The 27,226-nt window shown below is 42.0% G+C and overlaps 1 protein-coding gene across 10 annotated transcripts in view; it reads left to right on the top strand.

Annotated features, from left to right (window-relative positions):
* The first annotated feature begins 3,597 nt into the window (after nt 1-3,597).
* NRDE2 (NRDE-2, necessary for RNA interference, domain containing) overlaps nt 3,598-27,226 on the top strand; it is a 50,579-nt gene continuing 26,950 nt past the window's right edge. For all 10 annotated transcript variants that reach the window (XR_014811267.1, XR_014811266.1, XR_014811264.1 and 7 more), the window contains exons 1-4: nt 3,598-3,705; nt 16,942-17,050; nt 18,455-18,688; nt 22,713-22,862. Coding sequence is in view for 1 of the 10 variants with exons in the window: in XM_021099603.2 (XP_020955262.2) it covers nt 3,642-3,705; nt 16,942-17,050; nt 18,455-18,688; nt 22,713-22,862 (557 nt within the window). In the remaining 9 variants the exon portion in view is untranslated. The remainder of the gene's footprint in view (nt 3,706-16,941; nt 17,051-18,454; nt 18,689-22,712; nt 22,863-27,226) is intronic.

Below are 27,226 nucleotides of genomic sequence, written 5' to 3'. Positions count from 1 at the left end.
TTTACAGTTCTTTCAGTCAGAATCATAATTGCATTTGGTGGATACCTTTCTGAAATCTTTATTGCAGTTTCCTGTCTCCTTAAACTCATTGATTCATTGAAGAAGCTGGATTATTTTCTATAATTTCCCACTCTCTGTATTTGGCTGATTGCTTCCAGGTGGTATGAACACTTTAAATTGTTCCTTGAAATATGGATATAAGTCAGGTAAAGGTGGTTTTATCTTTTTTTTTTAACACATTTTGTGCTTTGACTTTATTTGAACTACCATGAAACTTAAGTTGAATGGCATTTGTCTTAATTCTGCCCAGTTATAGAGCAAATATGCCTAGCTAGATGTTTGTGTTAATTTTACTTACTCAAGCCATTTCCATTGAAGTAGCCTCATTCTGTCTATTGCATTGTTCTTGCCAAGTCTAAGCTCTGTCATGTTGGAATTCTTCTAACACTGTATCTGTAATGTAAAAATGTATGAGGTGCTACAAGTTTTATTCATAATAAACTAAGTTATAGCCTATTATAACCTAAAAAAAAATTGTTCCTTTATCCACATATTTCTGCTAGCAGGCTTCATGAGATTCAGATTCGATTTTTTTTTTTTTTAAATCAAGGATAGTTCACAAGTGGTGAAATGTATTTTCTAACCAGAAAAGATCCTTTGAACTTAAGAGGAACTATAATTCTTTGATATTCCTAAAATATTTAAAACGATAAATTGATTGAAGTTTGTACATCTCACTGGCTTTGCGTCAGTCTTGCAGTCACAGCTCACATAATAGCGAATATTCATGACATGCTTTCTGAGAGCCAAGGAAGTAGACTAAGCACTTTACCTCTATGCTCATTTAATCTTCTAAACATGTTGCAGAGGAAACTCTCCACAAAAAAAAAAAAAAAAAAAAAAAAATTTATCGATAGTCAGTTGAAGAAAGAAATGGAAAATTTTTATTTGAGCCAATTTGAGGATTATAATCCAGAAGGTAATCTCGGAGAGCTCTGAGAACTGCTCCAAAGAGGTAAAGGAGGAGGCCAGGATCTATGTGATTTTGGTGAAGGGTTACATACAAACAAATTCTCTTTATTCAGGTCATCTTGGTAGACTATTCCTACTATTTTCGAGAAACAGATATCTTAGGTAATGGTTTTGGTGCTTTTCTAAGTCTAGGAGGACACAAGAAACTGGGCTCATAAAAATTTCTCCTGGAAGTTCCCTTGTGGTGAAGCGGGTTAAGGAGCTGGCATTGCTGGAGCTGTGGAACGCAAGTGTGGCACGGGTTTGATCTGTGGCCTGGGAAATTCCACATGCTGCAGGTGTAGCCCCCCCCAAATTTTTTTCCTGAAAATATCCAACTATCTGTGGGTGAGTTCTGTCAGTTTTCCAGAGCACAGAATGCCTCCCTCATCCTGATATTTGCCCCGAGTTCTTCTCAGGAATTCCTTTCAGTGACCGTAGTGGCTACTGACTGACTCGATTCTTGTAGAACTGGTGATGGTGGGCAATATTCTTTTTTTTTTGCTTTCCTTTTTTCTTTACTTTCTTTTTCTTTTTCTTTTTTCTTTTTTTTCTTTCTTTTTTTTTTTTTGCTTTTTAGGGCTGCACCTGCGGCCTATGGAAGTTCCCAGGCTAGGGGTCGAATCGGAGCTACAGCTGACAGCCTACACCACAGCCACAGCAATGCCGGTTCCTTAACCCACTGAGTGAGGCCAGGGATTGAACCCGCAACCTCATGGGTTCCCAGTCGGATCCGTTTCTGTTGCACCATGGCCTGAACTCCAATATTCTTTATTTTATAATCCCTTCCCTTTTTGCCTTAATTTTGACCGAGGCTTGGGAGGCATTTCATGACCTAGTTGTCCCAAGGTGCTAGGAATACTCATTCCCAGGTCAGGCAAGGATTTCTTTGATAGGCCACTAGATGTGCTGTCTCAGTAGACTAGGCCATTTTAACAGTAACAAAAAGCCTCTGGACCACCTGTCTTCTAGTCTGCTGTAGTCCAGGAAATGCTTCCCTCTTGTTTCTTCCTATGTCGGAGTAATTCTATTACCATCATCGATCTTACAGAACTGTGTGTTTGATCAATTGCTTCAAGTCATCTAATTGTTGCTGAAACCCAGGCTCTGTATATCAGCACTGAATTGAATCATGGAGACAGAGTTTGGGGTTAGGTAGAAAAGAATGGCTTTATTGCTTTGCCAGGCAAACCAGGCCATAGCAGGCTAGTGTCCTGAAAACTATGCTCCAGTCTGGAGGAGAGTAATGAGGAGTCTTATAGTAATGGTTCAAGTAGAAGGATGTGATCAGCTTACGAGGTAATTGGGAGTCAGCATCATCAACCTTCTGGTTCCAACTGGTCTGAGGTCTACGTGCATGTGGGCAGCTTATAGTTAACTTCTTCCACCTGGATGGGGGTTCAGTTTCTGCAAAACAGCTCAAAAAACATGGCTCAGAATATCATCTATAGTCCTTGAGGGAGAACTAAAGGTTCTAGACTTTTTTTAATGGCTAAAGTATAATTATTTTGTCCTGCTTGACTCTTTTCCTTTCTTTTTGCATTTTCTCACTTCTCTGATTAGCTTTATTCTTTGATTAAAGTCTTTCTACAAACAATAGGCAGGTGGAGAATGTAGGTGGGGCTCTATTCTGGGAAGCCCTATAGGGTCCTGCTTAGTTGCATAATCATCGTTAATTTTATCTGAGGCTCCGTCACACATTGGTAATGCAAGAAACAATCTTGTAAAACAGGCGGAATGCAAGTGATATAGCTAGCAACATTAATGCATGTAATATAGCTAGATGTAATATAGCTAGTAACATTAATAAGGAATGCATGTAATATAGCTAGTAATATTAATAAGGTCATAAGCAGATATTTAAGCCAAGAACTTCCATAAAGTGTGGCCCAGTATTCTCCCCAGGTCATTTGACCAGTCTGCTCTGCACTCATCACTGTCTTTCAGGGAAATGATAGATTGGGATTGTACAAAAGTTCACCAAAGATGCTGCACATACAAGGTGAGTGATGGGTCACTGGTTACCTCTTACAGGATTGAGAAAGGAATGTTATCTTCTAAGGAATTAGGAGGCTGGCGCCAGAAAAAGAAAAATGGATCTTTAGAGTTGAGCAGGTATTTCTGCCATTGGGGAGGTCTGGTGAATGTGTAATGCAGGTGCACAATGGCATACTAGAGGGGAGGGAGGAGGTGCAAATTCGCAAAAAATTTTGTTTACATTTTTCTTATTTTTCCTAAAAATATGAGTTTTTATTCCATCAAAACTAAAGCTTAGGGAATTTGATTAATTTGACCCAGTCAGGAAGTGACATTGTGAACTCCAGGGGTAATCAGAGTCCCAACTTCCTAACACTCTCTGCTCTGAACAATTGCATCTCCAATCACATCATTTTCTCACAGAATCCTGCGGGTACTAATTACAGGGAAGAGGTGCCTCTCTCTCACTACGCCCCGCCCTTTTCCCCTCCCTTTCTGCCCCGCCCCGCCCCAGCGGTCTGGCTCAATCCGGAGGAAGCACAAGAAAACCACACTTCCCAGAGTGCATTGCGACGGCAAAGGCCTTACTACCGGCATCCTTTGCCTGGCGCCATTTCTGTGGCGTGAAGAGGCCCTGCGTGCGGCCTGCGGTCATGGCGCTGTTCCCCGCCTTCGCCGGCGTTAGTGAGGCTCCCAGTAGCGGGAGCTCCAGGAAAGGTAAGCACACAAGAGGGATAAAGAAGGCCCTCGGCGGGCTTAGGACGGAGTTTCTCGGGCCAGGGTCTTGGCCCTTGCCTTGGATTTGTTTATCCATTTATATCCCACAGTTCTCTGCGGCTTTGCAAGGCCTTCTGGGAAGAGCAGCTGCTCCGGTCCGGCTTCTGGGCAAGGTTGTAGAGCTCGGGAGAAAGACCGGCCCCGAGAGCTCCGGGAGCTGGGGCTTCCATGTAGTCATATTGTTGAACCCTTTCTCTCGCAGAGCCTCAGTGATTTCACGTAAAAGGGAAACAGTGGTACTCCACATCTCGAGGAGACTCCTGATGCAAACGCTGGATGTCCTTATTACAGCTTGCTTGCTTCTCTGTTTTACTTAGTTCTGAATTGCTAGTTGGATTCGTAGTTTTTGGCCGACTGAGAGTTGGGGAACCTGACCCAGTCAGGAAGTGTTAGTATGAACTTGAGTGGAATCAGAATCCCAACTTCCTAAAACTTTCTGTTCTGAACAATTGCATTCCAACCCTAATCCCTTTCTCTCCAGGTGGGCATAGCTGCTAGGAATAAACTAATACTTATTTACTGCCAGGTGATGACATTGTCTATTTCATTTAAGCCTTGAATGTTCCCAGGAGGTCTGCATTGTTAGAGGTTGTGGCACATAGTAGTAATTTAAAGTAATTAATCCTAAATCATTCACTTCTGGGGCAGAGTCTGTGCCTGGCACCTCTACTGTATCCTCATGGTTCCTACAGTTGTTTTTTGGGGGAAACATTTCTCATAATTGTGAGTAATTTCTTATGTAATTAGTGTAATTTTGGTCACTTTACTCAGTGTTTGTCTGTTCGGTGCAGCATACTTAGCCCCTAGCACAGGCCCAACATAGAGTAGGTGTTCATTAAATATTTGCTGAACAGACAGACCAATAGTAGGTACTTAAAAAAAAGTATATGCAAGATGTACATACAAGATGGAATGTTGTAGATGACACAGGTGAACTACAGGGATAGTGATTTCTGTTGGGAAGTTCAAAGAAGGCTTTAGAGGAGCTGACTTTGGGGATGAGTCTTCAGGACAGTAGAATTTGGACAAATAGGGATAGTGGAAGGGCATCCCAGGGCCTTCAAAGGCAGGCAGGAAAGAAAGCATGAGACCTGTGCAAAGAATGGCAGATTGTTCAGTTTGGAAATTGAGATTTGTAAAGAGGAGCCTTGGGAAATATGGTTGGAACTGGTGATAAGGAATGATACTGACTTGAATAACAGGCCAAGGATTAATCCTTTTGTTTTGGGAGCACAAAATGCCAGGTGTAAAGGGGAGTGTTGCTCTTGTCATTTATCTTAACTAGTGTTTATTGGATGTTTTCTGGGTACTCAGCAGCCAGGGCAATGTTTGTAAAAGAGCTTTTTGTAAAGTACTGTATTTTTTGGAGTTCCTATTGTGGCTCAGTTGTAAAAGCCTGACTAATATGCATCAGGACATGGGTTTGATCCCTGGTCTCGCTCAGTGGCTTAAGAATCTGGTGTTGCTGTGAGCTTTGGTGTAGGTGGCAGGTGTGGCTTAGATCTGGCATGGCTGTGGCGTGTCAATCTGGCAGCTGCAGCTCCAATTCGACTCTTAGCCTGGGAACTTCCATAATGCTGTGGGTACAGCCCTAGAAAGACACACACACACACAAAAAAAAAAAAACAAACCACCCCAAAACAAAAAACAAAAACAACTGTTTTTAAAAATTAAAAACATTATCGGTCATGATAAAATTATAATTCTTTAATATCACCTAATTGCTAGTCAATATTCAGATTGCCAAGTTGTTTCAAAAATGGCCTTTTACAGTTGGTTTAAGTCAGTATCCAAAGGAATCCAACACTGCATTTTGTGGCTATATCTCGGAGGTCTCTTTTTAATATAAAACAGTTTCTTCCTCCCATCTTTTTTCCCTTGTGATTTATTTGTTGAGGAAACTGGGTCATTTGTCTTGTAGACATTTCCCACCAAATCCTTGTGGTGTTTTTCCACATGCTTCGCTGTTCTAGTATTTTCCTGTAAATTGGTAATTAGATCTAGAGAGTTAATTAGATTCATATATATATTTGCTTGAAAATACCTCATTGCGGGTACCCTGCACTTACTGTTGAACCACATCAGGAGAATGTGCTGTCTTGTTTTCCTCTTTTAGTGGTAAGATTGATCAGTGGGTTCCTGGAGGGCCTGACTCGTCCATTATGAAGCTGCACATCAGTCTTTCACCTAATAATTTTTGCAGCCATTGATGAATATTGCTTAGATCCACTATTTCTTTGAGGTTATAAAATGGTTATTTTCTATTTTTAGCATTCGTCCTGTAGTCATTAGTGTCAATTATCCTATAAAGAACTTCTTCTCAACACTGTTGGGATACCTTGAAATACAGTTGAGGCAGGAAAGGCCAGATGAATGCTTGATTTGTTCCCTTTGTCAGTTTTCAGAATGAGTTGGGGTCCTGGCAACTTTTAGAGGTGACCAATGAGGTGTTTTCCCCCCTCTTTAAATTATGAACTTGTGAATTTTTGGCGTATTTATATTTCAATCCATTGCAAATATTATTTTTCTAGTGCTCAAATTGTCCCATCTTTGGCTAATGAGGGCCTGATCAAGTTGGGCCTTTGTCTTTTTGACATAACCCAGCTGTCTTTAATTGATTCCTTGCTTTCTGCCTTAAAAGCTGCCCAGAGCTTATAGTGCTTACGTGTTTTGTTATGGCCTGAAATTGACCATTTCTCAAAGGAACTCTGGTTTCTTTTAGTGGCAAATTGGTGAGGTTATGTTAAAACCACAGATTGGGTGGTAGGAGTACTCATTGCACTGAATTGTTAATACCTCTAAACATTTTTGGTGACCAGAACCAGGAAGAGAAAAATACATCATGAATTCGTATTGCTCTTTCTAGTCCACATTTAAGGTTGATTGATTGATTGATTTGGCAGCACCTGCAGCAAATGGAAATTCCTTGGGCCAGGGGTTGACTCCTAGCCCCAGCTGCAACCTGTGAGGCAGTGCTGGGTCCTTGAACCCACAGTGCTGGGCCAGGGATCAAACCTGCACCCATGGCAACCCGAGCCATAGCAGTTGGGTTCTTGACCTACTGTGCCACAGCAGGAGCGCCAAGACTGTGAGATTTTTAAAATCGATTTCTTTGATTTACTGTTTGTGTTTCTTTCCTCATATGGTGAAAATCTTAATTCTTTGTGTCGCTTGTCCAATTATTTATATGCTAAAAATGACAATAGTAATACGACTAGTACTAAATAGTTCAATATTTCTTTATACTTCTATTTTGTCCCTGGCTATATATCCCACAGCCCATGTGCTGTTAAATTACTGTGTTATAAATTCACTTGAAATAAATTTTTTGTGTGGTTTCCTTACCAATTGGATGTATAATTAGGCATATTTGTTTTCAAATTTTAGGGATTGTGTTTTTCTTCATTTTGATTTGATCCTGTTTTATTATGTGGAACATTTACATGGTTCTGAAGTTGACGTTGAAAATACGTGTAAACCAGGTATATTCAGAGGAAAAACTTCATCTCTGTTCTCTAATCCTTCCCTACGGGTTAGAATTTTTATTAGTCAGTAATATCCTTCCATTTTTTTCCTCCTTAATATGAACAAGTACATCTGCTTTTTTTTTTTTTGTCTTTTTAGTACCGCACCCACTGCACATGGAGGTTCCCAGCCTAGGGGTCAAATTGGAGCCGTAGCTACTGGCTTACGCCACAGCCACATCAACTTCAGGTCCGAGCCATGTCTGCGACTTCACCACAGCTCACAGCATCACCGGATCCTTAACCCACTGATTGAGGCCAGGCATCTTGCGTCCTCATGGATTCATTTCTGCTGAGCCGGGATGGGAACTCTGCTCCTTTCTGTTTCTTAAATGTGTGCTATTTGCATTCAAATCCCAGGGATCACTCTGCAGTGGTGCAACCTGTGAGGCAATGCTGGATCCTTTAACCCACTGCCAGTATAGAATGGAGCATAGAAGTCTTCCTCACTTGTTGTGACTGGGACACAGAGTTCCATCATGTGGATGCCACATACTTCATTCTGCCAGTTCCCATTAAGGACATTTGGACTGTTTTTGGTCTTTTATTGTGAAAAATAGAAGCACTATACTTTTGATCTTATTTTAAAAAATATTTTTTAAAAATATTGTAAAAATACAAGATGATGTTAGTACTGGTGGGTGGAGAGTTTCAATTAAAATGAAAAGTTAAGGAGTTCCTATTGTGGCTCAGTGGGTTGAGAACCTGACTAGTATCCGTGAGGATATGGCTTCCATCCCTGGCCTCGGCTCAGTGGGTTAAAGGATCTGGCATTGCTGAGAGTTGCAGTGTAGGTTGTAGGCAAGGCTTTCAAGTGAAATTTATTCACTTGAAATAAATTTTTTGTGTGGTTTCCTTACCAATTGGATGTATACTTAGGCATATTTGTTTTCAAATTTTAGGGATTGTGTTTTTCTTCATTTTGATTTGATCCTGTTTTATTATGTGGAACATTTGCTGTGGCTGTGGTGTAGGCCAGTGGCTGCACCTCTGGTTGGACCCCTAGCCTGGAAACTTCCATATGCCGCAGGTGTGGCCCTTAAACTCCTGGGTAGGAAAGGTGAGCAATACTAAGGCAAGTGAAAGCGGCTCTGTTCTCCACTTGGTAGGTACTGTTCACAGGCTAGGACTTAAGTAGGCCTCACACTCAGCAAAGGGTTTTGGGGAGGCTAAATTTAGCAACATTGATTCTCTCAACAAACAGGTATGGTAGGCTTCTCTTGTGTTAGGAGCAGCCCAGAGTCTCTGGTGTATGATCCCTCCCACTCTCGGGCTTTTATCCCCTACACCATCAGATTTATTTAGGATTGTCTGCTCTAGAACATTGTTGCTTGGGAATCAAGTATTTGGCAGAATTGGGATGGAAGATAAGAAGCAGGTGTAGTGTTCGTGTTTGAGGAAAAAACTAAGCACATACCCCCCACCCCCCGCAAACCTGTTCTTCCTCTGTCCACATATCAGAAAATGGCACCGTCATTCTCCAAAGCCCAAACGTATGCATACCTGAATTTCCTGTTTCCCTCAGTTCTTACCAGTCCTTCCAAACTTTTTTTTTTTTTGCTTTTTAGGGTTGTACCTGCAGCATATGGAAGTTCCCAGGGTAAAGGTCTAATCGCAGCTATAGCTGCTGGCCTACAGCATAGCAACACCGGATCCGAGCAATGTCTGTGACCTACACCACAGCTCTTGGCAACACCGGATCTTTAACCCACTGAGCCAAGGCCAGGGACGGAACCCACGTCCTCATGGATACTCGTCAGGTCTTAACCCGCTGAGCCACAACGGGAACTCCCCTCCAAATTACTCTTTTTTTTTTTTTTTTGTCTTTTGTCTTTTTGTTGTTGTTGTTGTTGTTATTGTTGTTGCTATTTCTTGGGCCGCTCCCGCGGCATATGGAGGTTCCCAGGCTAGGGGTTGAATCGGAGCTGTAGCCACCGGCCTACGCCAGAGCCACAGCAACGCGGGATCCGAGCTGCGTCTGCAACCTACACCACAGCTCACGGCAACGCCGGATCATTAACCCACTGAGCAAGGGCAGGGACCGAACCCGCAACCTCATGGTTCCTAGTCGGATTCGTTAGCCCCTGCGCCATGACGGGAACTCCCAAATTACTCTTAAATTCATTAGTTTTCCTCTCTTCTCACTGCCACTGCAAAATTTTTGTCACTGTCATCCCCTGGATTATTAGAATGGCCTCCTAAATAGTCTCCCCATTGTTAGTCCTACTTTCATTCCCTGAACCACTCTCCATACTGTAGCCAGAATTTTAAAATTACTTATTTAAAAGTGCTATGTGCCATTCACTGATATAAATACTCTTGTTTTGTGTTGTACTACCTGAGGCATGCAGAATTCTTGCTAGGGATCAAACCCAAGGCACAGAAGTGATGACACTGGATTTTTTTTTTTTTTTTTTTTTTTTTTTTTTGCTTTTTAAGGCCACATCCACAGCATATGGAGGTTCCCAGACTAGGGGTCAAATTGGAGTTATAGCTGCTGACTTACGCCACAGCCACAGCAATGCCAGATCTGAGCTACATCTGTGACCTACACCACAGCTCACTGCAACACCAGATCCCTAACCCCTTGAGCGAGGCCAGGGATTGAACCTGCAACTTCATGGTTTCTAGTTGGATTCCTTTCCACTGTGCCACAACGGGAACTCCAACACTGGAGCCTTAACTCATTGAACCACCATGAAATTCCCTCTAAATGCTTTAAAAATATGTATTAACTCATTGAATCCTCATGAAAACCCTGTGAAGTCTATACTATGATTTGCATTTTTAAGGAGGAGGAAACAGACACAGAGCTGGAATTTAGGTTCAAGCAGTCTAGCTTCAAAATGGATGCTCTTAAACACTATTCTTTGCTGCTGATCTTTAAACACTGGGCCTGATTTTGTCACCCCTGCTTAGAAGTCGCAGGTATTTTCCCATTGCTCTTAGGGTAAACACAAACCAATATTTTTTTTAACCTAAGCCTCTTCAGCTTCATTTGGCTCCTGCTCCCCTATTTCCCAGTGGTCCAGCCGTAGCAGCTTCCTGCTGTTTCCCAGAGTCATGCTTTTTTTTTTTTTTTGCTTTTTAGGGCCGAACCTGTGGCCACAGCCACAGCAATGCCGGATCCAAGCCACATCTGTCTCTTACACCACAGATCACGGCAACACAGGATCCTTAACCCACCTCCTCATGGATACTAATTGAGTTCATGACCAGCTAAGCCTCAATGGGAACTCACTGAGAGTCGTGCTTTCTCACTTCAGGCTTTCATACAAACACTTCCCCTGCCCAGATGCTTCCTAGGAGCATATCTGTGTGCCTTTTCCTCATCTTTTAGGTCTTATTGAGCTCTTCTCCCAGGCAGCTTTCTCTGAGCCATACATGGTTTGAATTAGGGAACCTCCTTACGTGCTCTCATTGTACCTTGTATATTTTCTCTGTCTGGGCATTCGTCTCATCACATATATGTGACTGCTGGTGTGTCAGCTCCCTGAAGCCTCTGCTGGATTTCTCCTGCTCGCTGTGTATTCCCAGCACCTAGAACAATGCCCCACTCTGAAAAAGTGAATGAAAGAGGAGACTCGGAGAGATTAAGTGTTTCGTTCAGAGTTGCACAGCTAATAAACAGTAAATAATTGGACTTGTGTTTGAGCTCAGGTCCTTCTGACACCGGAAGGTGTGTTTAAAGCACACTGTGATATTGGAATGTTGGGATTTGGTTGTTTAAAGTTTATCTTTGGGACCCCTGGGTGTCCTCTAATTGTAGGTTAACTCTGTGGAAGGACTGACTTTGCTTAGGTTCTCTGTAATCACCATCATGAACACACTTCTTTGTTGTGTTTGCTGGTGCTTTTTTTGTAGGAATGCTTGTGCTCTCAGAGTCTTTGTCAGAATCAAGGGTTTCCATCAAAATGAAGGGCGTGGCTCATTCTTTTTAAAGGAATAACCTTCTTCCCTAATGTATGTATACATATATAAATTTATATAGTCACCGTTAGAAATGTCGTTTGAATTATCCCTGGTGCTCATCCCTGAGTTCAGGTAAACTAATGATCAGTGCTCTTTTGTTATACAGGTTTTCCCCACTATCTGAAGGTAGTGTTCCAGTGAAACCTTTCATAAGCTGAAATGGCATAAAGCAGAGAAACAATTACTTTAGGACATGGCTTGCTAAGGGATGCACTGAGTCTATCAGGAGTAAGCATAGGTACTCACAGTTCAAAGCCACGGTGACTCGACACTGAGATGCTCAGTGTAGTTCCTCAGGGGGGAGTTGTGCGATGCCACTGTCGCTGCTTAAGGCCTTTCTGAGGGCTCGTTGCAAAACGGCGAAGGCTAGTCTTGCTTGTCACTTTTTTGGATTTCTTTTGGTTAATGAAAATAGGTACTAATGTAGGTCTTTGATAAGAGCAAATTGGTGTAAAGTGAACTTTGGAAAACGGGGGTATACCTGTAATATGATGGGGAATGGATGTAGAGCAAGAATACTTTATCTCACTGTGATTAAAAGATTGCTTTTAAAATTTAAATATTCTATCCTCTATCTGTAGTGGAATTGAATTAAAGCATTTTCACTAGCTATGGAGAAAGAGAATATATATAATAACCTTACGTAATCATAAAAAGCATTTCAGCTTGAAGTGTTCAGTGATGATTCATTGTATTACTTTCTGCAAAATCACAGATGATAGGGTCCTTGCAGATATCTGCCTGGTTTTGTTAGGCAATGGTTCTAAAGTGGCTTTTCTGCCTGCTATTTCCACCCTTCTTCCTTTCTTAGATATGTGTATAGCAAGATGCTAATTTCCAGGGGCGTTTTACTCTGTGACTTTACTAGCCCGCAGGGACCAAAGTTTGTCCGCCGGTCAACTCGTCTGTCTTAAAGCCCAGGCAGGCGGACTCCTGTTAGTCTTCTCTGTAGCATGTTATATCCTGCTTGGCTTTAACACAGTTACATCTAAATACCTATTTGGCATTTGCAGATTGTCGGACGGTGTTAGTAAATGACAGACAGAAAAGGACTTTACAGTCTGATTAATAAAGCATCTTTTTTTTTTTTTTTTTGTCTTTTTGTTGTTGCTATTTCTTGGGCCGCTCCTGCGGCATATGGAGGTTCCCAGGCTAGGGGTTGAATCGGAGCTGTAGCCACCGGCCTACGCCAGAGCCACAGCAACGCGGGATCCGAGCCGCGTCTGCAACCTACACCACAGCTCACGGCAACGCCGGATCGTTAACCCACTGAGCAAGGGCAGGGACCGAACCCGCGACCTCATGGTTCCTAGTCGGATTCGTTAACCACTGCGCCACAACGGGAACTCCCCAAAGCATCTTTTTTGATCTCAGATAATGTTCCAGGATTCTGTATAATTAAAACTTAACACAGATGCATTATGTGAACACTTAATATGATTAAATATCAGTACCATGTGAGCAGGGACTTGTTCACCATTGTGCCCCCAAAGCCTGGAACTGAGCTTGAACACATAGGTATTCTGTTCTTTACTGATTAAATCTGCATTCACAATGAAGACTGGAAGAATTCTAAGGTTGTACTTTACCCCTAGCTAATGGGATGCTTTTAACAATTTCACATTCTTTCAGTTCAGTAAATTAGGTGCAGAGATATGGTTTGGATGCTCATTCATTTTATTTATTCAGTAGCTATTTATTGACTCCAGTTACTTTGTATCAAGGCACTGTGTTGGGTGTTGGGAGCTGGGAATACAGGAGTGACTACTCATGGCTCCTATCCACATGTTGCTTTTGGTTTGAGAGGAAGGGAGTGGGGAAGACTGGAGGCAAGCTGGAAGCTTGGAGGCAAGAGTTGTAAACCAGTTAGTATATTTGGCGGCAGAATATTTGGGTTTTGTCTTTTCCTTCTTGTCTGTGGCCACTCTCAGTAGTGTCATAGTAATCATTACTTGTCTGGTCCCTGTAAGAACTTGAGTTGTTAACTTTTGGCTTAAAATATAGTGGGAAAACTTGACATGCACATAATGAGGTTACAGTATGAAAATTGCCATTATATGGAGTTCCCGTCGTGACTCAGTGGTTAATGAATCCGACTAGGGACCATGAGGTGGCGGGTTTGACCCCTGGTCTCGCTCAGTGGGTTAAGGATCTGGCATTGCCATGAGCTGTGGTGTAGGTTGCAGACAGGCTTGGATCCTGCATTGCTGTGGCCGTGGTGTAGGCCGGTAGCTGTAGCTCTGATTGGACTCCTAGCCTGGGAACCTCTATATGCCTCGGGTGTGGTCCTAGAAAAGACAAAAAGACAAAAAAAAAAAAAACAACAAATTGCCATTATAACCTGTATCAGGAGACTTAGGAAGAGCAACTCCTTAGTTGTTTTTTGGGGGGTTTTTTTTGTTTTTTGTTTTTTTTTTTGTTTTTTTTTTTTGGTCTTTTTAGGGCCACACCCATGGCCTATGGAGGTTCCCAGTCTAGAGATCCAATCAGAGCTACAGCTGCCGGTCTACACCACAGCAACTTGGGATCTGAGCTGCATCTTCAACCTACACCACAGCTCATGGCAACGGCAGCTCCTTAGCTGTGGAGGTGAAGAGCAGCACCATGGCCTGGTTAGTGAGGACGGGGTGGGGGATCGCAGATCCGGGTTCAGAGGTGTACCTTGACTTCTAGGCCATGTGACCTAACTTCTCTGGACCTCTAACTGGATCTGTGACTGAGGGAGATATCCAGGCTGTGCTCAGAGAGCCTTCTCAGACCCACTTCCTCCCTGTAAAGCCCCAGCAAGAATACCCTGCCTTTTCTGTTCTCATGTTGGACTTTTCTGAAAAATTTTATTTGAACAGTAAGTTCCTTGGTTAAAGTTTGAAAATCTTTGGACTAGATGATCTCCCAGATTTTTCTAGGCCTAAGAGCTAATGATTATTACTTTTAATATTCCACACATGTTCATTGGTAATATGCCAAAGCGGGGGAGGGGGGCAGGAGCAACTTCCCATTGGGCAAAAGTACCTTTTTCCTTAGCCTGGGACTCTCCATGTGCCGCAGGTGCTGCCCTAAAAAGACAAAAAGAAAGAAACAGGAAGGGGTAGAGTTCCCTGGTGGTGAAGCAAGTTAAGGATCCAGTGTTGTCACTGCTGTGGCATGGGTTTGATCCTTGGCCTGGGAAAGGCCACATGCGCAGCAAAAAAAGAACTAGGAAAGGGGAGGGATAATTTTGAGATTAACAGATACACACTACTATATATAATAAGTAAATAGGAGTTCCTGTTGCTCATCAGTTAATGAACCCAACTAACATCCATGAGGACATGGGTTCGATCCCTGGCCTTGCTCACTGGGTTAAGGATCCAGTGTTGCCATGAGCTGTGGTGTAGTTTGCAGACAGTGGCTTGGATCCCTGTGTTGCTGTGACTGTGGCATAGGCCGGCAGCTTCAGCTCTGATTAGATCCCTAGCCTGGGAATCTCCATATGCCTTGGGTGTGGCCCTGAAAAGACAACAGCAAAAAAGATGTAAAATGCTTAACCTCTTGCTTGGCCTACAGTAGGCACTCGATAAGTTAGATTTCCTCTCTTCTTTCCCTTTTTCGTGCTTTATATTGTTACTTTTCTCTTTAGGAATTTCCTTCTCTCTTCCATCTCCTTTTTTCCACACATATTAAACTCCTACTGGAGTATATGCCAGACATTGCTCTCAGTGCTGGTGATGATGCAGCAGTGACTAAAAGAAGGAACCATATCATGGAACATACATACCAGTATCTCTTCCTGATATGCAGTTACCATCAGGGACTAGAATACAGAATATATACAGAACTCTTACAATTCAATGATGAAAAGACCACCCATTTAAAAAAATGGGCAAAGAATTTGAATAACTATTTCTGTTTAAATATGAAGGGGTGATAAACACATGAAAAGATTCTCAACATCATTAGTCACTAGGGAAGTGGAAATCAAAACCATAATGCGAGAGTTCCTTGGTGGTCTAGTGGTCAAGGAGCCCGTGTTGTCACTGCTGTGGCTTGGGTCCGTGCTGTGGCATGTGTTTGATCATTGGCCCAGGAACTTCTGCATGCTGCTGGCAGACCAAAACAGAAATAAAAAACAACCACAATGAGGAAATACATCACACCCCAGTAGGATGACTATAATCTAAGAGATAGTAAGAAGCTGTCAAGGATGTGGAGAAATTAGAGTCTGCATTCCTTGTTAATGGGAGTGTGAAATAGTGCAGTCAATTTGGAAAACAGTCGGGCAGTTCCTCAAAATGCTTAACGTGAGTTACCATATGACCCAGCAATTCTGCTAGATACCTACCCAAGAAAACTAAAAATATATTGTGCAAATAAAACTTGTGCATGTGTTCATAGTGATATTACTTATAATAGTCAAAAAGTGGAAGCAATGGATAATGGATAAAATGTGGCATACCCATAAAATGGAATATTATTCAGCACTAAAGAGGAATAAAGTACTGATACATGCTATAGCATGGATGAACCTTGAAAACATTATGTAAAGTGAAAGAACACAGTTACAAAAGACCACCGTATATTGTAAGATACTGTTTATGTTAAATGTCCAGAATATGCAAATCTCTAGAGATAGAAAGTAGATTAGTGATTGCCGTGGGGTTGGTGGGCAGGGAGTAGGTGATGGAGAGTGACTGCTAATAAGTGTGGGTTTCATTTTGAGATGATGAAAATGCTCTAAAATTATAGTGATAGCTGCACAGTTCTAAATATGCTAAAACCCATTGAATTGTACACCGTAAATGGGTGAACCTTGTATATAATTTTATATCCCAGTATAACTTTAAAAAATGTGGTTAACTCCTCTCTCTAATTTCAGCCTTTTCCTGGGTTCTTTCTCCTGAGTATGTGAATACACTCTGGCCTCCCATCCTAAAACAAAGCAGGACAAAATACGCCCCTCCCTGGGCCCCCTTGCTATCACCATTCATGCTTTTTTTTTTTCTTTCTTTCCTTCATAGCTAAAACCCCTAAACGTTAGAATATGAGTAATTCAGAAATAGAAGAATTAAATATTAATGGATAAGCAGAAATAAGAAAAACTTTGGACATTTAGCCTCACTGCCCAGAGATAATCATTTTTCATATCTTATAGAATTTTATTTAATTTCAATATTATTTAGAAAAGTTGACACCTTGCATTTTTGTTTTCACAGAGAAGGGCCATCATAAGGAAAGACTTAGGTTCAGTTATTACACTAAGGCAGCACTTTGGAATATTCTTTAAAGAACAAATATCTTAATCTTCTGTAGTATTATTAAGTATAGTGGGCTTTTATGCATGATTTGATTTTTTAACTTTTTGGAATTGGGGTCATTAAAACCTAATGCTTTGGGTGCTTTCATGCTCATTAGAATGTGGACGGCATTCATATGGCCTTGTTGCACCTTAGGCCACACTCATTACATGGCTTTTGCTTAAGCGGCAGCCTCATATCACAAGAGGATTTCAGTCTTAAATATCTCAGACTGTGTTAAAGCCCCATGCCCTGTGAAAGGAACAGTTTCATGGATTCCCTTCAGCTTCTCTGGACTGTTCAAGATGTCTGGCAGACATTGGCTGTGCATTGGTAAGATGGATTTCCTCCTTCAGAAATCAGATTGAGCTAATTTCATTGATCTTTTCTTCCTTTTGCATGTACAGAACTAGACTGGCTGAGCAACCCAAGCTTTTGTGTTGGAACCATAACATCTCTGAGCCGACAAACTGAAGAGGCCACACCACTTGTTTCTCAAGGGACAGCACTAACAAGGTAGCTGTTTTGTTTTTTCTTTTCAGGGGCTGCACCTGAGGCATATGGAGGTCCCCAGGCTAATGGGCTAATGGTCGAATTGGAGCTGCAGCTACACCACAGCCACAGCAACACAGGATCTGAGCTGAGCTGTGTCTTTGACCTACACAGAAGCACATGGCAATGCTGGATCCTTAACCCAGTGAGCAGGACCAGGGATTGAACCCAAATCCTCATGGATACTAGTTGGGTTCATTACCGCTGAGCCACAACGGGAACTGTAACAAGATAGTTTTTTGATAGATGGGTTTTTGGTCTCTGTCAGGGTACCATCTATAGCTTAGCTTGAATGATGCTCTGTAGAAAACCCTGTGATAAGAGTTAAGTAGAACTCTTCCCTTTACCTCATCTAATGAGGTGATCTTTGACTGTTTTCCCTTGCTTGACTCTTATGGACTATCTCCTTTTTCCCCTTTGCATTACAGTGGCAAGTACATGACACAGTTACTGCCAATAATTAGGCCACAAGGGAAATGGCATCACTGTGATCCTTAAGTAACTTCATTAACCTCATTAGTGACCTTTAGAATATTGTAATTCAGATATGTCTTTAGTTGCATAAAGATAGGAATTGCCTACAAAAATAGAAGGAGTTTGTATAATAACAGAGTAAAATCTCATGAAAACTTTGGGGAAAGCAAGATGGCACACATCTGTACCCAGCTTTGAAGGGATTTTGTTATAGCTCGCTGGACTAAGAAATGAACTCTCTCACAAGTAGAGACCCAGTGATCTTACTAATTTGATGAGCCCAGGGAAGCCGTGTACTCTAAAAGCATAAGAGGCCTTTAGAAATTGAGAATAGTTGATGTGTTGGAGGGTGTTGTTTGTAGATATTTCGCTAATGAGGAAGAGCTGGTTGTAACTTTTAAAAACCAGGACCCTGAAATTGGATTGTGATGATCATTGTACAGCTACAGGTGTGATAAATTCATTGAGTAATTAAAAAAAATAATAAATAAAAACCAGGACCAGAGTTAAACCTTTTTTTTTTTTTTTTTTTTTTGCAATAAGGTCCTGCTGGCATAATATGTAGGACTGAAAATAAAGCTTTTATTGTGTCTTAAAAACTGTGATAAAATAATTGGTAGATTATTTTTCTTTAAAAGTGTGTAGATATGAAAGTGTAGGTTTAGAAGCTATTAAGATTAGAATTTCTTCACCTGATGTTATTTTAGGTCCAACTCCTAAGTCTTGAAGGTGAGCCCTAATCCAGAAAGGTGCTGTATAGTATATGGTCAAATAGTATGTCTGTGTGGACATTTATAGGATTTCCTTTTACTTATTTGTTTATTTGCATACTTATTTACACATTTTCCCTAATTTTCTTTTGAAAATAATTCTAGCATTGATTTTCCTAAACAGGAGTCCTTTGAAATCAGAGCGTTCAGATGAAAGTGACACTAACAGAAAGCCCACACAAACAAGCAGAAAGAAGAAGAAAGAGAAAAAAAAGAAAAGGAAGCATCAGCACCACAAGAAAACCAAGAGAAAACGTGGGCAGTCAAGCAGCAGTGGATCCGAGTCAGATACTGATTCTGAAAAGGACAAACCTTCCAGAAGCATCAGAGATGGAAACAAGGAATCAGAGAAACCAAAGTAGGTTTTCTCTTCTCAAAAACCTGTGATTTTTCATATCTTGAATTATTTCTCCCTTGATTGTTGGTGATAAGTTAGACATTTGAGTGAATATTTAGCCGCTCAATCAAAATAGAGTCAATAAATACCTTAGTAAAGCTGGGAAAAAGCAGAAAGAGCCCTACCATTAGGTCAACCTAAGAAAAGAAAACTTTCATTTTAAAAAAAGAATAAGGCCATGATTTTATTTGAGAAATATTGCTGAGGCACAGTAACGATTGTGTCAAAATCTGGTTCAGGCAAAAAGTATATAGGATTTTTGGAAGATAGAGAATGTGCCACTTGCTGGGCATATGGGCTAGTTCACTACTTAGTTTTACATGCATTTATTTATTTTTTATTTTTAAAATTTTATTTTTTAAGGTTTTAACACATTTATTTCGATGTTTTAAAATTTTTAAAACATTAAAAAAAATTTTTATTTATTTCTTTTGGCCATGCCAGTGGCATGTGGAAGTTCCCAGGCTAGGTATCGAACAGCAGAGACAATGCTAGATCCTTAACCCGCTGTGCCACAAGGCAGCTCCTTACATGCCTTCATAAAGAATGAGAAAAATGTCTTTCTCTTTCTTGACATGTCTTCCTTTCAGTCACCCACATTAAAACCCCTGTTGTATTGGGAGTTCCTATTGTGATTCAGCGGTAATGAACCCAGCTAGTGTCTGTGGGGACGCAGCTTCGATTCCTGGTCTCGCTAAGTGGTTGAGGATCTGGCGTTGCCGTGAGCTGTGGTGTAGGTTGCAGATGTGGCTCGGATCCCAAGTAGATGTGGCTGTTGTGTAGGCCGGCAGCAACAGCTCCAATTTGACCCCTAGCCTGCCAACTTCCGTATACCTCAGGCACTGACCTAAAAAGACAACCCCCGCCCCCCGCCCCGAGTTTGCTCCTGCATGTGCTTGCCTGCGCACTCTCTCTCTGGTTAAGGTTGATGTAGCACTTAAAATAATCATTGCTTTTGTCCTTATTTCACAGCTGTTTAGAATCACTGGGTTGGAGGTACAGAATGGCTCATGACCACCTACTTCCTTTCCTTGGGGGTTTTCTTTCTCCCCGTGTTTCGCTTGTCTGCCCTGGGCATAGCGTTCACGGCGTTCTGTAGATCTGGTCAGTGCAGGTGCTGAGTGATAGCTTTTCCTCTCTGCTAAGTCTGACCTCCTCCTGCGTAGGAGGCACTGTCCCATGTGTGTGACTCGCGGTATGTGGTGAAACTGCTTGAGTCATTCCTCAATTAACTTTTTTCTTTCCTTCGTTCATGTGGTCTAGAAGAGAGGAAATTTAAGTACCCGTTCGAGGCATACTTTAATAAATTTAGTGCTGTTAAGATTTTTATGACCCTTCAGGGCTTATTTGCTTTAGTTATGTGCTTATGAGTCCCACTGATGTTGGAGTTTCCATCAGAGGCAGACAACGTGGTCTGCTGGGATCCCTTTGTTATCAGATCAGCATTGGAGAACCACAGGCCTCTGTGGCTCAGAGGATCCAGATTTATTTAGCTCTGTCTGCGTCTCAGGTGCTGTGCCTGTAACCCTAGAAGAAGGAAAAATAAAGGAGTCTAGCAGAAAGATTCTGAATTTGACTGAATTTCTGTGGCAGAGCCACTCCTCCCTTCTTACCTTTGTATGCTCTTCCCCACCAGAGGTTAACGTAGGTCCTGATGTGTAATAAACTCTCAGTACATTTTTGTTCTGTGAATGAATGGATGAGTAGATCATTGATTCTTATTAGTATGTCTTCAAAGCAAATGCATAATCGTTGTGTGTTGTGAAGACTCATCTTTAACTATTTGTCTTTTTTTTTTTTTTTTTTGCTGAGGAAAATGAGTTTTATAGGATTTCCTGAAACTGTACCAGAACTACCATAAGAACTTGAAAGAGTAATTTTCAGCCTGTGCTTAACCACATCAGAAGTGATCTTTACAGTCTCTCGATAGTTTTATAATCTAGGTAGCACTTTTTTTTTTTTTTTTTTTTTTTTAAGGGCTGCACCTGAGGCATGTGGAGGTTCCCAGGCTAGGGGTCAAATTGGAGCTACAGCTGCTGGCCGACACCACAGCCACAGCAACATCAGATCTGAGCCGCATCTTCAACCTACACCACAGCTCACAGCAACGCTGGATCCTTAACCCACTGAGTGGGGCCAGAGATCAGACCCATGTCCTCATGGATACTAGTCCATTTCCTTACCACTGAGCCATGACAGGAACTCTGATCCAAAGGCACTTTTAAGTTTGTTGATGTTTTGTAGAGTATCCCCATTAAGATTAGGGTGGGTTGTTCTTGTCTTTGTCTTTGACTTTCTTACTGTTCACTTCTGTAGCCTTTTCCTGGGAAGGTGACCTGGAAGAGTTGTTTGTTTCTGCACAGACAAGGACTAAGACATTAGTGAGTTGTGTCTTCTGTGATATCAGGAAAGCGGTGTTGGGTGTGTGGCCAGCAGGGTGGAGGGGGTTGTGTACCATATGGGGCTCTTATTCAGGGTCATCGGGGGACAGCTTCCCCAGAGACCATAGCTTCTTGCGACCTTCATTTCCTAGGATGAGCTCTTCACTGTCAGGTGCAGGTCCTTCCCTGTGCAGCCCGGACCACATCCCGCTTCCCGACTGCAGTACCCAGTAGGGGAGGGATGAGGGCCTCTTACTCTCCAGCGGTGGTCTGCAGCAGGCCCTTCCTCCCCCCTTCCCCTAGCTGGCTTTCCTTTTCTTTCTGGAATGTGTCCATCCCTTTCTCTCCCTTTGCTGCCCTTTTTGATTTTTGTCATCAGAAAACCCTGCACAGTTGTTTCGAAGGGAATATGTTAAAATCACCATGTATTTTAACCCGAGATGCTTCTTCGTTCAACAGATATTTGTTGAGTAGCTACTATGCGTCCCTGAAATACCATTCCTTGTGTCCCCAGCCAAGAGTGATTTAGAAGTCTTTTGAATCTATTTCTATCTGGGTAGTAGAGCCAAAAACAAAGATGGAACAACAGTTAATGACTGTTTTGACTTCTTGAGCAGCTTCTTGTGTTAGCAGCATTACAAACTAATTTAGAGGAAGAAAGATATTAGATGCCAGAAGAACCTTTCCCTCCCTTTCATTTGACTCCTAGGGAACTGGTTCCATTTGTATCCGAGCTGAAAGTCTTTCAACTCATAAACTGGTTCAAAGGAATAAATAAGTGTCTTGCTCTTACAGCGACTCTCTGCCGTTTATGTAGAGGTTCATCCATATCAACAGAACACCCTACACAGAGCCTGGACTGTAAGCGTGAGACTTAGACCCATGCCTAAGTAGCCTCCAAGACTGAACCATACAGAACTGTGGCTTCCTTGTTAAGTTTTGAATTGGAATAAATTATCTGAGCACTATCAAATGAGTTAGATAAAGTAAGGGCAGCCTTATTTTTCTTCCTCCTTCCCTCCCTTTCCTTTCTTTCTTAGAAGAGAACTTGTTTATCAATATATTTGAAGATCAAGTTATAGTCATTTAAATGAATTATTAAAAAAGAAGGGAGTTCTTGTCATGGCGCAGTGGAAACGAATCCAACTGGGAACCATGAGGTTGCAGCTTCGATCCCTGGCCTCGCTCAGTGGGTTAAGGATCCAGCATTGCCGTGAGCTGTGGTGTAGGTCGCAGGTGAGGCTTGAATCCTGCATTGCTATGGCTCTGGCAAAGGCCGGCAGCTATAGCTCTGATTAGACCCCTAGCCTGGGAATCTCCATATGCCGTGGGTGCGGCCCTAAAAAGACAAAAGGCAAAAAACCCACAAAAAAAACAAAACAAAAAAAAGGCACCTATATCCTCTATGTTAATTCTTCCAGAGTAGGTGTCCTCTTGCCATCTCTGTGACACGTTCACATCTTATGTACTTAGGTGTGCTTGATGCCGAATGGAGTTTGAAATATTTAACCTTCATGTTTCTGAAATGTGAAATATGTGACTGGGAGATTTTTAAATCTAAAATATTTCTCCCTTTTTCTTTCTCACCTTCCTTTGTCTCACAGTCAAGAAAATAATGCTGCTGCTGACAATGGACGTCGCTTTGTTTGGCTTGAGGACATTCAGCCTCTGACAGGAGAAACCTTCAGGACAGACAAGAAACCAGACCCTGCAAACTGGGAGTATAAGTCTCTTTACCGAGGAGATATAGCAAGGTACCCATCCTCGAGACTTTCCTGGTTTTCACTGGGGGGAGGTGGCTTCCTTCTCCTCTGAGCTGTCAGTGTTGTCTCTGTCTGTTTGCCAGCTGCACCCCCTATGGGTGCTCTTGGGTTTTATCCATTCTTAAGTTGTTGAGGCATAAACAATCGTAGGTGAGTAATCACACATTCTAAAATAAAAGTTTAAACCTGGAGATCAGGTTCCAGGTCAGATTAATCTTATTAAGCCCCAGTGCTTGGCATGATGTAGGTGTTCAGTAGGTATTTGTTTAATGAATGAATCTAAAAATACCTTGAGTTCCCCTTGTGGCTCAGCAGTAACGAACCTGATTAGTATCCATGAGAATGCAGGTTCAATCCCTGGCTCCACTCAGTGGGTTAAGGATCCGGCGTTGCTGTGAGCTGTGGTATAGGTCACAGATGTGACTCAGATCCGGTATTGCTGTGGTTTGTGGTGTAGGCTGGCAGCTGCAGCTCCGATTAGACCCCTAGTCTGGGAACTTCCACATGCTGCAGGTGTGGCCCTAAAAAAAGAAAAAAACAGATAAGAATACCTTGAAATAATTGTGACAAACTCTATAAAGCGTTTGATCTAATCTATACACCATTCTTAAAAATTACAAAAGCCTTGTATTTGTCCACCCCCCACATGCCATTTTTTGAAAATGACATTAAATGGTGATGACTCTTTCAAAATGTTTCTAGCAATACATCACCAGATAATATTAAAGATAGATGATGATATTTGCTTCAGTAATGAGTTTAAAGTTTTCTCCTCTGTCAATCAAAATAATTTGAATCCTCAGTAAACCCTTTAGACACTGAGTATTTTATTGTAAGACGTTGTTGAGAACATAATGAGCAGTAATACAATAGTCTCTGTTCCCAAATAGCTTATAGACGAAAACTGAAGGAAGAGAATCATGGACTATATGGCCAAGAGAAGGCCTTTGAAGGTCATTATCATTCTTTATGGGCCAATTACTTTTTTTTTTTTTGCAATTTCTTGGGCCGCTCCCGTGGCATATGGAGGTTCCCAGGCTAGGGGTTGAATCGGAGCTGTAGCCACCGGCCTACGCCAGAGCCATAGCAACGCTGGATCCGAGTCACGTCTGCAACCTACACCACAGCTCACGGCAACGCCAGATCCTTAACCCACTGAGCAAGGGCAGGGACTAAACCCACAACCTCATGGTTCCTAGTCGGATTCGTTAACCACTGCGCCACGACGGGAACTCCCAATTACTTTTTAAAGTAAATTTTATTTCCCATTGCTTTGGGAAACATATTAATCATGTTTTCACTCATCATGACATTATAACTCATCACATAAGCAATTCCAACCAAAATTTCCTTTATAATGAGCTTATATCAGTTATTTTTTGCTGCATATTCATATCTCCGTACGATCCACTAAATCCTCATGGCAGTGAGTAAATGATTGTCACATTTAAGCATATTTGTACATTTTTGCATTTTTTTTGTTTTTAATTGTCTTTTTCTAGGGCCGCACCCACAGCATACGGAGGCTCCCAGGCCAGGGGTCCAATCGGAGCTGTAGCTGCTGACCTACACCAGAGCCATAGCAACACCAGATCCGAGCCGCGTCTGCAACCTACACCACTGCTCATGGCAACGCTGGATCCTTGACCCACTGAGCGAGTCCAGGGATCGAACGCACAACCTCATGGTTCCTACTCAGATTTGTTAACCACTGAGCCACGACGGAAACTCCCATTTTTGCATAATTTTAATGCCCCCTAAAGTCTTATGTGGCTTTCCATGCCAGCACAGTATTTGTCCAGATATGGGATACGCAGCCAAGGCTGACTGGGCACACAGTATGTAGCACCATCTGGGGCTCATTCCCTCACTGACATTAGCCTGTCTGCTCCTCAGAGCTGCTTGCGTGGGAGGCGGGCACTCTGATGTAGCCAGCAAGGGAAAGCAGGCTTCAGAGATGAAGTACCTTCTCAGGGTCATGCACCCAGGAAGCAGGAGAGACGAGATTTAAACCTGCGTTGCTGTGACTTCAAATGTTCTTTCATTGTCTGCAGAGGTTGTGTGGTAGGACATTCTCTAGGTCGGGAAACAGAAAAGTCTGGCTATCCTGCCTTTGCCATTGACTCGTAATGTGATCCTAGGCACATCCTTCGACCCTTCTGAGCCTCCACTTCATCATTTCTGAATAGGGGATTAGAACTCCTGCGCCCTGCACTCAAATATCAGAAATATTTGTTACGGAATTAGATACGATATGCAATATAAAGGGTTATTATTTAGTAATAGATGAAAAAAGGGAAAACTATTAATAGAGAGTAGCTCTTGAGCCTCCACTAATGAATGGCTCAGACCTCACTCAGAAGACTAGTTAGAGACAACTTTATACATCCGCAAAGAGACTACTGCAAAGGGCTTAGGGCGTGGGGCGATTTCCTGGTAGTTTACTAATGCTTAAGTGAGGCAGGTCTTGCTGGGAAACAGCTGAACAGCTCGTAGTATGGAAGGTTAGGAAGGTCTTGGTCCCCTGCAGTCTCTGCTGGTCAGAGGGCGGTGGCAAGACGGTGTCAGGCACTGAATCTTGATGCCTTTTTGGAGAGATACTGACAAACCCAGGGCACTGAGAGCAAGGTGAGCAGACGCATGGCTAACACTGTTATGTGAGCCTTAGGTGAGGGCTTGTGGGCATTTGGCCTCTATCAGGGATGTGGTCGCTGTCTCGCAAGCTCTGTTGGACTATCTTTTGGAAGGTGGGTTGGCAGTGCTCTGTGTAACTTGGGAAGGCAGAGCCAGGACCAGCGAGTGGAAGTTTGGCTCCACATAAAAGCGGCTCGGACAGTGTGAGCGTCCCAGCAGTGACGTGGTGTGTGTTGGAGCATCATGGTGAAAGGGGTTGGGTTCTAAAGTGAGTGTAACAGTACCTTTGGAAAATTCCTTAGGACTAATATACTATCTGTCAGTGAAGTTCAGCTAGTTTTTTCCTCCATTTTTGGAAGAGATTCTTGTTTCTTTGGCTACACACCAGATGAAATAGTTGGCTTATGTTTAGGAGCCAAGTTGTATGAAATAATAATAACAATTTAAACTTTATCTAGCCCTTACTGTATGGCTAAAGACTTTACATATATAAACTTTTTGGATCATCCTAGCAGTTCTGTGACATAGTGACTGTTATTGTCCCTGTTTTACAGATGAGGAAGCCGAGGCACAGTGTATTTGTTTTTTAAAACTTGATCACAGTCACCCTGTTAGTAAATGGTGAAATTGGAATTTGGACCTAGGTAGGCCAGACACTGAGAAGGCAGGTGTGAATTTGAGTTCATGGAAGGAAAGGCAAATTTATGTTGCCCAGTTCGCTCCGGGGCTCAGAGCTACTAAGTGGATTCAGGATAGAACTGGGAACTTGACTTAAATATACTCTCTTCTGAAATCTTTCCTTTCCCTCTTCTCTCCTCTTCCCTTCCTCCCTCATTTTCTGAATTTATTTTATTTTATTTTATTTTATTTTATTTTATTTGTCTTTTTGCCATTTCTTGGGCCGCTCCCGGGGCATATGGAGGTTCCCAGGCTAGGGGTCTAATCGGAGCTGTAGCCACCGGCCTACACCAGAACCACAGCAACTCGGGATCCGAGCCTCGTCTGCAACCTACACCACAGCTCACAGCAACGCCGGATCCTTAACTCACTGAGCAAGGCCAGGGTTCGAACCCGCAACCTCATGGTTCCTAGTCGGATTCGTTAACCACTGAGCCATGATGGGAACTCCAGAATTTATTTAAATTAGATACATGCAATATCATTCACTGAACCTCCCAACAAAGTGGGGGGTCCTACCTCTGGAATTATTCAAGTGAAGACTAGCTGGTTATTTGATAAGGATTTTATAGGAAAAGTGCCTTGGGGGGGCTGTTGCATTAAATTACATCCTAGGTCCTGTCCAATTATTAAGATTCTATGATAATGATAAATTGGATACAACTTAAATATCCAACAATAGGAAAATGGTTAAATTAGAGTATCTTCCGGTGAACTAGTTTGAAGCCAATAAAAATTGTATTTTCTAAAACTAACGATGTGAGGAAATGCTTAAAAGTAGGGAGGCTTAAAAGCCTCAAGCTATATATCAGATGTTTTTAAAAAGGATGTGTATATGTAAATAAATATGTATATATACACACATTAAAAGTTGACACTGAATAATGTCACTTTTTTTCTCCTTTATCATTTTCATCTAATTTGTTAAAAAAGGACATTATTAAAATCAGTTCTACAAAATACAATTTTAAAGTCAGAAAACTCAGTAAACAGTTTTAAGAGGTTATTTGAACATCCAAAATACTGTTCATTTTTAGTGAAAA

Source organism: Sus scrofa, chromosome 7 (assembly GCF_054392235.1).
Source record: "Sus scrofa isolate SSC_HxYL_T2T_F1_AM1 chromosome 7, Sscrofa_HxYL_maternal_Yorkshire_Landrace_v2.0, whole genome shotgun sequence".
Classification (NCBI taxonomy): domain Eukaryota; kingdom Metazoa; phylum Chordata; class Mammalia; order Artiodactyla; family Suidae; genus Sus; species Sus scrofa.
The sequence above is the reverse complement of the archived record's forward strand: the minus strand, read 5'-3'. Positions and strand labels throughout refer to the sequence as shown.